We start from the raw sequence: 12009 nt of genomic DNA, 5'->3' as shown, positions 1-12009 counted from the left end.
GGGAGCATGTGTGTGCACACCCAGTGTGTGTGTAAGCCAGGTAGGGAGCATGTGTGTGCGTGCCCCCCGCAATGGGTGGGGGCACACAGAATCTCCTTTGTGAAAGTAACGCAAATCAAAACCGCCGGGCAAATCATCTCACAGTTAGAATGGCATCAGAAAAGGACGCAGTCCACGCTGGGGAGGAACAGGAGAAAGGGGCACTCGGACACTGCTGGCCGACACTGTGGAGAAAAGCCAGGTCCCTTGAAGAACTGAAGGAGGCCTACTGGGTCCAGCATGGCTGCTGGGCATGTGCAGAGGGCAGGGAGGAAGCCCTACACCCCTGCTCCCTGCTCGCCACAGGGGCACAGCCCAGGTGCCCACCAGCAGAGGGACGAAGAAAGTGTAGGTGGTGTGGTTCACCACAAAGAAGGAACCCCGCTCAACATGCGCAGCGGAGGCACTGCCTCCACGTCACGAGTCGGAGGCGCTCTAGGGCCATGCAGAGGCACGGAGAACCGATGAGAAGCGAGGAAGAAAACCAGGATGAGACCCTGTTCGTAGCAAGGTGGGTGGAGCTGGAGGATGCTGTTGGGTGAAACCAGCCGGACACAGCAGAAGGCCGTGTCCTCTCCCCGGAGGCTGAAGGGTGGACCTGAACACCCACTACTAGGGATGGGAAAGGAGGTGGGGAGGGCAGGAGAAGGGGCACTGGGTTTGATCCACATGGAGTTAGGACCCTGAACCCCGCTCCTGGTACAGGTCACAAGAAAATCACCTCCTGGTTTGGCGGCCCCCAAAAGGTGCCGGCCAGATGCGGAGGGAGGGAGCCGTGCCTGGCCCACGCTGCCCACCAGGGAGGACCCCGCCAGCCCCACGCCCCGCTGGCTGGGAATGCAGAAGCCCACGTGAGGCCCAGTTTCCCTTCCTGAGCAGAAAACCGCAGCGCTGGAGCTGGCTGAGAGGAAATCTGGGGTGCAGGAGAAGCCGATCCGTCCCAGGCACTTGGATGGAAAGCAGCTCCCACGCTGAGAAAGACCAAGGCCTCTGTATGGAACATAAGAGAAACCATATTGAATTAATGTTCTGATGTGAAATGTTTTGAAGTGACTAAGCAAAATATAAAAAAGTAAATAACAGTAAAAACTAAATCATGTAAGGCGCACGGTGATAAGATGCCCATGACGTCAGAGAGTGCCTAGTGTGACATGAGTGAAATGTTTACAGACTTGTTTTGCAGTTTGTTTTGAAGGAAAACCATAAGAACTTAATGTAAAAATGAGAAAAATGTTTACTTGGATGTTGTGACACCTGTTGACGTGACCAAGGCATTAGGCCACGACTCGTAATAGGATACAAGGCCTGGGCAGCGAGAGCACGGAGAGAACGCACACTGACACCTGTCGCGTCTGATCCTCTGGAGCGCAGCATAGACCCAGCATTCTCCCCAGCTTCGTGACCAGGACCTGTGTGTGATCTGCAATAAAATTCTCCTGTGTTGAGAGCCATCCGTGAGTCGCTTGCAATTTGTTTCACGTCTCCTAGCAGCCACTGGAGCGATAGGCACCACGCTGCTCGGGACAGCCTCCCCGCGCGACCAGTCCTAGGGACGTGCACCAGCGCTGGTATCTGGCCAGCCAGCAGCCCTGCTCACCGGGACCAGCCAGAGCGCTGTGCAGAGAGCAGCCAGAGCACTGAGCGCCTGCAGCCGCCGGGAGGCCGACACCCGGGAGGAGAAAGCCGGCTGGGCCAGGGGGCAATGCCCCAGGGGAGCTCCGCCTGTGGAGCACAGGGACCTGGAGCCAAGGCCAGGGAGAGGCGGGAGCGCAGGGCCTGGGCCTTCTCTCCTCGATCCGTTTCATCGCATTGCTTTTAGAATGGACTTCACGTAAAGAGCCGAACCCCAACACGGAGGCGGTTTTCTTTTCCAGTGTCCTGGTTTCCCGGTGAGGCTGCTGGGCGCGGAACCTGGGGCCTCACACACACTGAGCTCTTGTGCTAACCCGAGCCATTCCCAACTCGAGTACTGCCCAGGTTTCTGCCCTGTCCATGGTGACTTCAGAAAGTCCATTCTCCCACCATGAAAACGTCCTGTGCCGTAACCAAAATTTGTCCTCCACAAATTACCTACGGAGAGGGTTTCGGTTCCTCTCACGCTCCTCATGGAGCAACGGCGACCCCACCAGGGACTTGAGCGCACCGAGCTCCTGGCCTGAAGGAGCCGGGCAGGGAAGCCCACGCGTGAGCAGATGGCAGCCCAGTGCGCCTGACAGCTACAGCATGCGGAAAGCGCCGAGTGCTTCCCTGAGGGGACAGGAGCCCGGCAAAGCAGCCACACAGGGAGCGCTAGCTCTGGAGGCAGGCTGACCTCCCACTGAGCCACCCAGCTGATCACACTGATGCCCCTCAACAGGCTCTGTTTGGGCCTCTCAGGGTCCCGTCAAGCCAGGAGTCCATCCCAGGACGGAGCCAGCTGGAACTGCCAAAGCCAGTGCACAGTGGGGAGGGGACAGCCATGGGCTCCGGGAGGCAGGGGCACGGCGTGGAGCCAGAGGGAGCCCGGGAGCCCTTCCTGCTTTATCACCCCTTCCTCTCCCCACCGCCTCCCTGGGCAGCATGGGAAAGCCTGAGAGTGGACAATTCCCCACGGGTGTGCCTGCAAAGGCCGGAAGCCGCCCAAGCCCAGGGGAACCACGGCAGCCTTCGCCCACCTCACACAAACCTGCGTTGGCTTCAGGGCCCTGTCCCCGGCCGCCCAGAGGTCGACCAGAGGAGCAGATGTAGAAACTGAAGTGTGGGAAGACAAGGCGGCTCAGGTGAGCCCACAGAGCAGGAGGGGACGTGGCCTGGCTCTGCCCCGCCCCGGGTCTCTGCAGAGGTCAGAAAGGTCAGGCAGGTGTAGGCTAAGAGCAGATGCAGAGGGGTCGGTGACAATTTCCTTCTTCCCGCCCTCTTGACTCATCACAGGTGCCAGAAGATGCCGCGACATGAGAAGTGACAACCAGAGCTTCTGGGGGACCCTCCGAAGGACTTCATCCTGCTAGGCGTTCTGATAGACCACGGCTGGAACTCCCTCTCTTCCTGGTCCTCCTGGTGTCCTACATTCTGGCCAAGTTGGGAAACATTTCCATCATCCTGGTGGGCCGACTGGATGCCCAGCTTCCTAAGCCACCTGTCCTTCCTGGACCTGTGCTACACGACCACCACGGTCCCCCAGATGCTGGTCAACATGGGCAGCTCCAGGAAGACCATCGGCTACGGGGCTGCACCGTGCAGTTCACCCTTTTCCACTGGCTGGGAGGCACCGAGTGCGCTGTCTTGGCTGCCATGGCCTGGACGTGGCCATCTGTGAGCCCCTCCGGCATGCCCCTATCATGCACGCCCTCTGCCAGCAGCTGGCAGCTGTGGCCTGGCTCAGTGGCTCCAGCGACTCCCTCGTTCAAGTGGTCCTGACGGTGCAGCTGCCATTCAGTGGCAGCAGGTGCTGGATCTCTCCCGTGAGGTGCCAGCCATAGCTGTCAGCGACGCCACGCCGGCCGTGCTGGTGGCTTCTTTGTGCTGGTACCCCTGGCTCTCTTCCTTCTCTCCTACGGCTTCACTGCCTGCGCTGTGCTCAGGATCCAGACCGCCAAGGGCCGGCACAGGCCTTTGGGACCTGCTCTTCCCACCTGGTGGTGGTCTCGCTCTTCTACCTGCCCGCCACCTACACGTACCTGCAGCCCCCCTCCCGCTACTCCCGGGAGCAGGGCAAGTCCACCTCCCTCTTCTATGCCATGATCACCCCACGCCCAACCCTTTCATCTGCACCCTGAGGGACCAGGACGTGAAGGGAGCTCTCAGGAGACTCCGGGCAAGGGCCTGGAGGCCTGCACAGCTGAGGAGCCCCACGGCGGCAGTCTCCACCGCCCGGAACAGCGGGCAGGTGAGTCATGCGCAGAGCTCCCTCCACCCAAAGAACTAAAGACACCCGTGAGCGCGAGAGATCACAGCCTCAGAACCCCACTGCAGGGCCTCGCGCCCGCCTGTGGTCCCAGCGCCCGAAACCCCGCACCTGCAGAGGAAGCCAGCCGGACGGTGATCCCAAGAGGCCCTGGGCTTTGAAGGAGGGTTTCTGTGGCCTGGTGTGAACCACATACGTGTTGAATGATTTAATTTCTAACTTCCCAATTCTTTCCTCTTTTCTTCTTTCTACATTTCTATTTCTCTCCTGTTTGTCCCTCTTTCAGCTTCCTTCTTTCCCCCCTTACTCCTAAGCATACATAATAGGATTGTGAAACTATCTTATTTGCTTATAATAAACATAGGGTCTTCACTGATTTGAATTTCTGTAAATTTCAAAACAGTACAAGAATGAAGAGGATTGCTTTCTTCCTGAGATCATGGATTTTTTTTTTTTCTGTAGCTCAAATTTCCTTCTTTATAAAGTTTTCTGGCCATTGACAGGGAACTAGTGACAGCAAATCCACCAGGGACACTTCAGACTCCACATCAGGTTCCACGGACACGAGACGATGCCACAACCTCTTACAAAAGGATGTTTTCCCACTGAGAATGCGAATTGTATGTACAACTGATGGCAAGAACAATAAAACTCCAAACAAAATTTCAAGGTAACCTACCAAATCCAGCCAAGAGGACACAGAAAACCCCCACCCACCGACAACAAGCAATGAGACTGGATCAGTAATAAAAAGCCTTCCAACAAAGAGAAGCCAGGACCAGATGGGTTCCCAGTTGAATTCCACCAGATCGTGAAAGAAGAATCCTTGCCAATGCTCCTCAGATCGTCCTGTGAAACAGAAAGGGGGTGTTTTGGTTAGGATATGTTGTGTCCCCAAAAGCTCCCACCAGAGCAAGCATGTTTGGAGGGGATATGATCATGAGAGCTGCAACCTCACCATTAGGCTACCCAGCTAAAGGGTTGATGATTGGAAGGACTTCCGTGCTGGGTGGTGCTAGTGGCAGGCTGGTGTGGCTGGAAGGGGCGGCTGCGGGCCTGCCCCTGGCTACCTCTGGCCTCCCTGGCTCATCCCTTGCTCCTGCAGCGGCTGAGTAACTCCCTCCACCACCTTCCGCTGGTCTCGGCCTCACCTGGAGCAAGGCAGCGGTAGCCCATGCGCTAACCTCCTAGCCAGTCAGCTGTTCCTCCTCCAAGCTGCTCCCCTAGGGCCTCCAGATCACAGCGCAGAGAGGCCGAGTGCCCGGGCACCCACACACTTCACGAGGCCAGTACCACCGACACCCACCTGGAAGGACGTGCCAGGGAGGGACAGCTGCAGACTGACACCCCATCCACGCACACGAAAAGCCTGACTAAGGAGCGGGGTGTCTCTGAACCGTGACCTAGGAAGCAGAGGACAGCGCACCTGCACGGAGAGGGCCATGGGGCAGAGGCATGCCGCACCCCGCCACCACTCGGATGCGCACCTGCAACAAACGCGCAGCCGCACCCACTCTGCGCACGCCCACAGCACCGCCGGGTTCTCAGCCCGCTGCACTCCACGCGGAGAGCTGGACCCGGTCGCCCATGCCCACTGCTCAGCCTGGGCAGAGAACCAGCCTCCGCAGGGTGGCTGAACAGGCCAGAGCGTTTCCTCTGGTGAGCAATGAAGGGCTGCCATCCGAAGTGCAAAACTGCCGTTCACACCGACCCAGAAATGTAAAAGCGTGCAAAAGTGTGTCCCTCAAACTGGAGAAACCACGTGGAAATCACAACGGAACCTTCGATAAAGGGAAAGCTGTTCTTAAGATATAAAAAAATTTTAAAAAAGGGGGGGTGATCCAAGATGGCAGACTAGAGGGTGACTGCATCTCCAGTCGCTCCAGAACCCAGGATTCAAGAAGGGGAGGCATTGAGAGACTCTGACTAAAATAGAACCACGGGGAGAGTCTCCCCCACCCAGCGAAGCTCAGCTGGGCGGCAGGCCCGGATTCGAGAAGCTTTTTAGAGTAGGACAGGGCAGATAGAGTCTCCCCCAGGCAGCTCTGTGCACTCTGGCCGGTGAGCTACTCCCACAGGGACAGAATCTCCAGCCTTGAGGAGCAGGCCCCCCAGTGAGAGCCTTTCTGCACAGAAGCAGTGCAGCCAGCTCCGGCCTGCCTGCAGGTTGCTTCAGTGACCAGCCCAGGGCGCCAGGGACTTCCCCAAGCAGCCCAGCCCCCTCCAGCGGGAAGCGCCTCTCTAGGCTAGCTTCTCGGGGCAAACCGCCCAGTGAGAGCCTGTCTACACAGAGCGAGCCACAAGTCCCCAAGCCAATGGAGACCTCCGACCTGCAACCAGCCTCTGGGACCAGGGCTGGGCAGCAAGAGACCTCTCCAGGTCTCTCTCCCTGGAACCAGTAGCGGGCTAGGGCCAGTGTTCTTCGGAAGCACTACATTATCAAGTTAATCCAAGACTTCTGGCTACTGAAGGCCGATAGGTGATACACTGGAAATCTACAGGGACACTATAAGCCAATAGAGGAAATCTACAATATCACAGAGTCCCACTGACATCTGACCAATATGAGAAAACAAGGGAAGAAAATGTCGGAAACAAACCTAGATACTATATCAATAAAACCCAATGACAGCACAGCAGAAGAAATGTCAGAAAGGGAGTTCAGAATGTACAAAATTAAAACAATCAGGGAAGCAAACGAGGAGATGAAAGAACAAATGCAGGCATTAAATGATCGCACCAATCAACAGTTAAAGGAGCAAATACGGGAAGCAAGAGATCATTTCAATAAAGAGTTAGAGATATTGAAAAAATCCAAACAGAAATCCTTGAAATGAAGGAAACAATAACCAAGTTAAAAACTCCATAGAAAGCATAACCAATAGGATAGAACACCTGGAAGACAGAACCTCAGATATTGAAGACAAAATATTTAATCTTGAAAACAAGGTTGACCAAACAGAAAAGATGGTAAGAAATCATGAACAGAATCTACAAGAACTATAGGATATCATGAAAGGCCAAATTTAAGAATTATTGGGATTGAGGAAGGCTTAGAGAAACAAACCAAAGGAAAGAACAATCTATTCAATGAAATAATATCAGAAAATTTCCCAAATCTGAAGAATGAAATGGAAAACCAAGTACAAGAGGCTTATAGGATTCCAAATACGCAAAATTACAACAGACCTACACCAAGTCACATTATTATGAAAATACCTAACATTCAAAATAAAGACAGAATTTTAAAGGCCACGAGAGAAAAGAATCAGATTACATTCAGGAGGAAACCAATAAGAATATCAGCAGATTTTTCAATCCAGACCCTAAAAGGTAGAAGGGCCTGGAACAACATTTACCAAGCCCTGAAAGAAAATGGATGCCAACCAAGAATCTTATACCCACCAAAACTTACTTTCAGATTTGACGATGAAATAAGATCCTTCCATGATAAACAAAAGCTAAAGGAATTTACAAAAAGAAAGCCGGCATTACAGAACAATCTCAGCAAAATATTCCATGAGGAAGAGATGAAAAACAAAGAAGCAAATCAGCAAAGGGAGGAATTATCCTAAAGGAATTGTCAAATAAAGGAGGAACCAAATCATGTCAAAAAACAAAAATGAGTCAAATGACTGGGAATACAAATCATATCACAATAATAACCCTGAATGTTAATGGCCTGAACTCATCAATCAAAAGACATAGACTGGCAGAATGGATCAAAAAGAAAAATCCAACAATATGGTGCCTGCAAGAGACTCATCTCATAGAAAGAGATACCCACAGACTAAAGGTGAAAGGATGGGAAAAACATACCATGCACACGGACACAGCAAAAAAGCTGGAGTATCCATCCTCATTTCAGATGATGTGGACTTCAAGCCAAAACTAGTCAGAAGGGATAAAGAAGGACATTACATACTGCTTAAGGGAAGCATAAATCAGCAAGATATAACAATCATAAACATCTATGCCCCAAACATTGGCTCATCCATGTACATCAAACAAATCCTTCTCAATTCCAGAAACCAAATAGACCACAACACAATAATACTAGGTGATTTTAACACACCTCTCTCACCGCTGGATAGATCGTCCAAACAAAAATTGAATAAAGAAACCATAGATCTCAATAACACAATCAACGATTTAGACTTAACCGACTTATATAGAATATGCCATGCAACAAAGAACGAATACACTTTCTTCTCAGCAGCACATGGATCCTTCTCTAAAATAGACCATGTTTTATGCCACAAAGCTACTGTTAGCAAATACAAGAAGATAGAGATACTAACTTGTACTCTATCAGATCATAATGGACTGAAATTAGAAATAAATGACAGAATAAAAAACAGAAACTTCTCCAATACTTGGAGATTAAATAATACACTATTATACAATGAATGGATAACAGAAGACATCAGGAGGGAAATTTAAAAATTCTTAGAAGTAAATGAGAACAAAGACATCATATCAAAATCTCTGGGACACTATGAAAGCAGTACTTAGAGGAAGATTTATTTCATGGGGCGCATTCAACAAAAGAAGTAGAAATCAACAAATAAACGACTTAACATTACAGGTCAAAGCCCTAGAAAAAGAAGAGCAGACCAACACCAAAAGTAGTAGAAGACAGGACATAGTTAAAATCAGAGCCAAAATCAATGAAATTGAAACAAAAGAAACAATCAAAAATAAACAAAATAAATAGTTGGTTCTTTGAAAAAATAAACGAAATTGATAAACCCTTAGCCATGCTAACAAAGAGAAAGAAGGAGAAAACTCAAATTACTAAAATTCAGAATGAAGAAGGAAATATCACAACAGACACGAGTGAAATACAAAACATAATTAGAAGCTATTTTGAAAATCTATACTCCAACAAAACAGAAAACCTCGAAGACATCAACAAGTTTCTAGAGACATATGAATTGCCTAAACTGAACCAGGAGGACATACACAACTTAAATAAATCAATTTCAAGCAATGAAATAGAAGAAGTCATCAAAAGCCTACCAACAAAGAAAAGTCCGGGACCAGATGGGTTCTCAGCCGAGTTCTACAAAACCTTTAAAGAAGAGCTCATTCCAATACTTCTCAAAGTATTCCATAAAATAGAAGAGGAGGGAACCCTCCCAAACTCATTCTATGAAGCTAATATTACCCTGATACCCAAGCCAGACAGAGACACATCGAGGAAAGAAAATTTCAGACCAATATCCTTAATGAACATCAACGCAAAAATTCTCAATAAAATGTTAGCAAATCGCATACAAAAACACATTAAAAAGATAGTGCACCATGATCAAGTGGGTTTCATCCCAGGGATGCAAGGTTGGTTCAACATCAGGAAATCAATAAATGTCATTCACCATATCAATAGACTTAAAGTCAAGAATCACATGATTATTTCAATAGATGCAGAAAAAGCATTTGATAAAATACAGCACCCCTTCATGCTCAAAAAATTGGGGTAGTGGGAACATTCCTTAACATTGTGAAGGCCATCTATGCTAAGCCCATGGCCAATATCATTCTAAATGGTGAAAACCTGAAAGCATTCCCCCTAAAAACTGAAACAAGGCAGGGATGCCCTCTTTCACCACTTCTATTCAACATTGTTCTTGAGACTCTAGCCAGAGCAATTAGAAAAACCAAAGAAATTAAAGGGATACGAATTGGAAAAGAGGAACTCAAACTATCCCTGTTCACTGATGACATGATTATATATTTAGAGGAATCTGGAAATTCCACCAGAAAACTCTTAGAACTCATAAGTCAATTCAGTAAAGTAGCAGGTTACAAGATCAATGCTCATAAATCCAATGCATTTTTATACATAAGTGATGAATCTTCAGAAAGAGAAATTAGAAAAACTACCCCATTCACAATAGCATCAAAAAAATAAAATAAAATACTTGGGAATCAATCTCACAAAAGAGGTGAAAGACCTCTACAATGAGAACTATACAACACTAAAGAAAGAAATTAAAGAAAACCTTAGAAGATGGAAAGATCTCCCATGTTCTTGGATAGGAAGAATTAATATTGTCAAAATGGCCATACTACCAAAAGTGCTATACAGATTCAATGCAATTCCAATTAAAATCCCAATGATGTACCTCACAGAAATAGAGCAAGCAATTATGAAATTCATCTGGAAGAATAAGAAACCCAGAATAGCTAAAGCAATCCTTAGCAGGAAGAGTGAAGCAGGGGGTATCACAATACCAGAACTTCAACTATACTACAAAGCAATAGTAACAAAAACGGCATGGTATTGGTACCAAAATAGAAAGGTAGATCAATGGTACAGAATAGAGGATATGGACACAAACTCAAATAAATACAATTTTCTCATACTAGACAAAGGGGCCAAAAATATGCAATGGAGAAAAGATAGTCTCTTCAACAAATGGTGCTGGGAAAACTGGAAAACCATATGCAACAGAATGAAATTAAACCCATATCTCTCACCCTGCACAAAACTCAACTCAAAATGGATCAAGGACCTCGGAATCAGACCAGAGACCCTGCATCTTATAGAAGAAAAAGTAGGTCTAGATCTTCAACTTGTTGGCTTAGGATCAGACTTCCTTAACAGGACTTCCATAGCACAAGAAATAAAAGCAAGAATCAACAACTGGGATAGATTCAAACTAAAAAGCTTTCTCTCAGCAAAGGAAACTATCAGGAATGTGAAGAGAGAGCCTACAGGGTGGGAGAAAATCTTTGCCACCCATACTTCAGATAGAGCACTAATTTCCAGAATCTATAAAGAACTCAAAAAACTCTACTCCAAGAATTCAAATAACCCAATCAACAAATGGGCTAAGGAAATGAACAGACACTTCACAGAAGAAGATGTACAAGCAATCAACAGATATATGAAAAAATGTTCACCATCTTTAGTAATAAGAGAAATGCAAATCAAAACTACCCTAAGATTCCATCTCACCCCAATTAGAATGGCGATTATCAAGAACACAAGCAACAATAGGTGTTTGCGAGGATGTGGGGAAAAAGGTACACTCATACATTGCTGGTGGGGTTGCAAATTAGTGCAGCCACTCTGGAAAGCAGTATGGAGATTCCTTAGAAAGCTTGGAATGGAACCACCATTTGACCCAGCTATCCCACTCCTTGGCCTATACCCAAAGGACTTAAAATCAGCATAGTACAGTGACGTAGCCACATCAATGTTCATAGCTGCTCAATTCACTATAGCCAGATTGTGGAACCAACCTAGATGCCCTTCAGTTGATGAATGGATAAAGAATCTGTGGCATATATATACAATGGAATATTACTCTGCCATGAAGAATGATAAAAGTATGGCGTTTGCAGGCAAATGGATGAAATTGGAGGATATCATGCTAAGTGAGATAAGCCAATCTCAAAAAACTAAAGGACGAATGATCTCACTGATAAGCGGATGAGGACATATAAGCGGGGGGTAGGAGGGGTTAGTGTTAGGGTTAGGGTTAGGTTTAGGGTTAGGGATAAGGAGGGTGGTAAGAAGGGAGGAAGGAAGGACTGTCTAGAGGGTAAAGAGGGGTGGGAGGGGAGGGGTGGAAGGGAAAAAATAACAGAATGAATCAAACAACATTGCCCTATGTAAATTTATGATTTTTAATTAAAACAAAATAAAAATTAAAAAAAGATATATATATGTGTATATATATACATATATATATATATATGTATATATATATATATATTAACTCGTTCGAGGTGAAGGGGATCTAGCAGTGCGGGAGGCCTCCAGTTCCAGCACCACACCCCACGTAGCACGCCCACCACCCTGCTCAGCACTCAGGCACTACCGCGTAGCATGCCCACCCGGCTCAGCACTCATGTGGACCATAGGGCTGTGCCTGTGGTCCCCAGTCATCTGGCAGGAAGCAGTGGGAGGTCTGCCCTGCCCCTCCTGACAGCGGGGCAGAGCCCCCGCAGAGCATTCCACGTTTGCGGTGTGTTTCTTCATGTTGTGGTTCATTCACAGTGGATTTGTTTGATATTTTCCTCCTGTCTTGTGTTTGTCAAACGTTAATATAGCAAAACCTAGAAAATAACAATAA

At 48.2% G+C, this 12009-nt stretch overlaps 1 protein-coding gene and 1 long non-coding RNA gene across 3 annotated transcripts in view; both read left to right on the top strand.

The window, feature by feature from the left end:
• Positions 1–12009, top strand: part of LOC306663292 — a 726016-nt gene that overhangs the window by 425932 nt on the left and 288075 nt on the right. The gene's annotated exons all lie outside the window — the stretch shown is intronic.
• OR2B11 (olfactory receptor family 2 subfamily B member 11) lies at positions 2970–5093 on the top strand (the record flags this gene model as incomplete). The annotated part of the gene is given in 11 exon segments (XM_079143720.1): positions 2970–2991; positions 2994–3026; positions 3029–3134; positions 3136–3239; positions 3242–3310; positions 3313–3456; positions 3459–3527; positions 3530–3622; positions 3625–3765; positions 3768–3904; positions 5028–5093. Coding segments are annotated over 11 exon segments (984 nt in total).

This window comes from Sciurus vulgaris (assembly GCF_902686455.1).
Source record: "Sciurus vulgaris genome assembly, chromosome: 6".
Taxonomy (NCBI): domain Eukaryota; kingdom Metazoa; phylum Chordata; class Mammalia; order Rodentia; family Sciuridae; genus Sciurus; species Sciurus vulgaris.
This window is presented reverse-complemented; position numbering and strand designations above follow the sequence as displayed.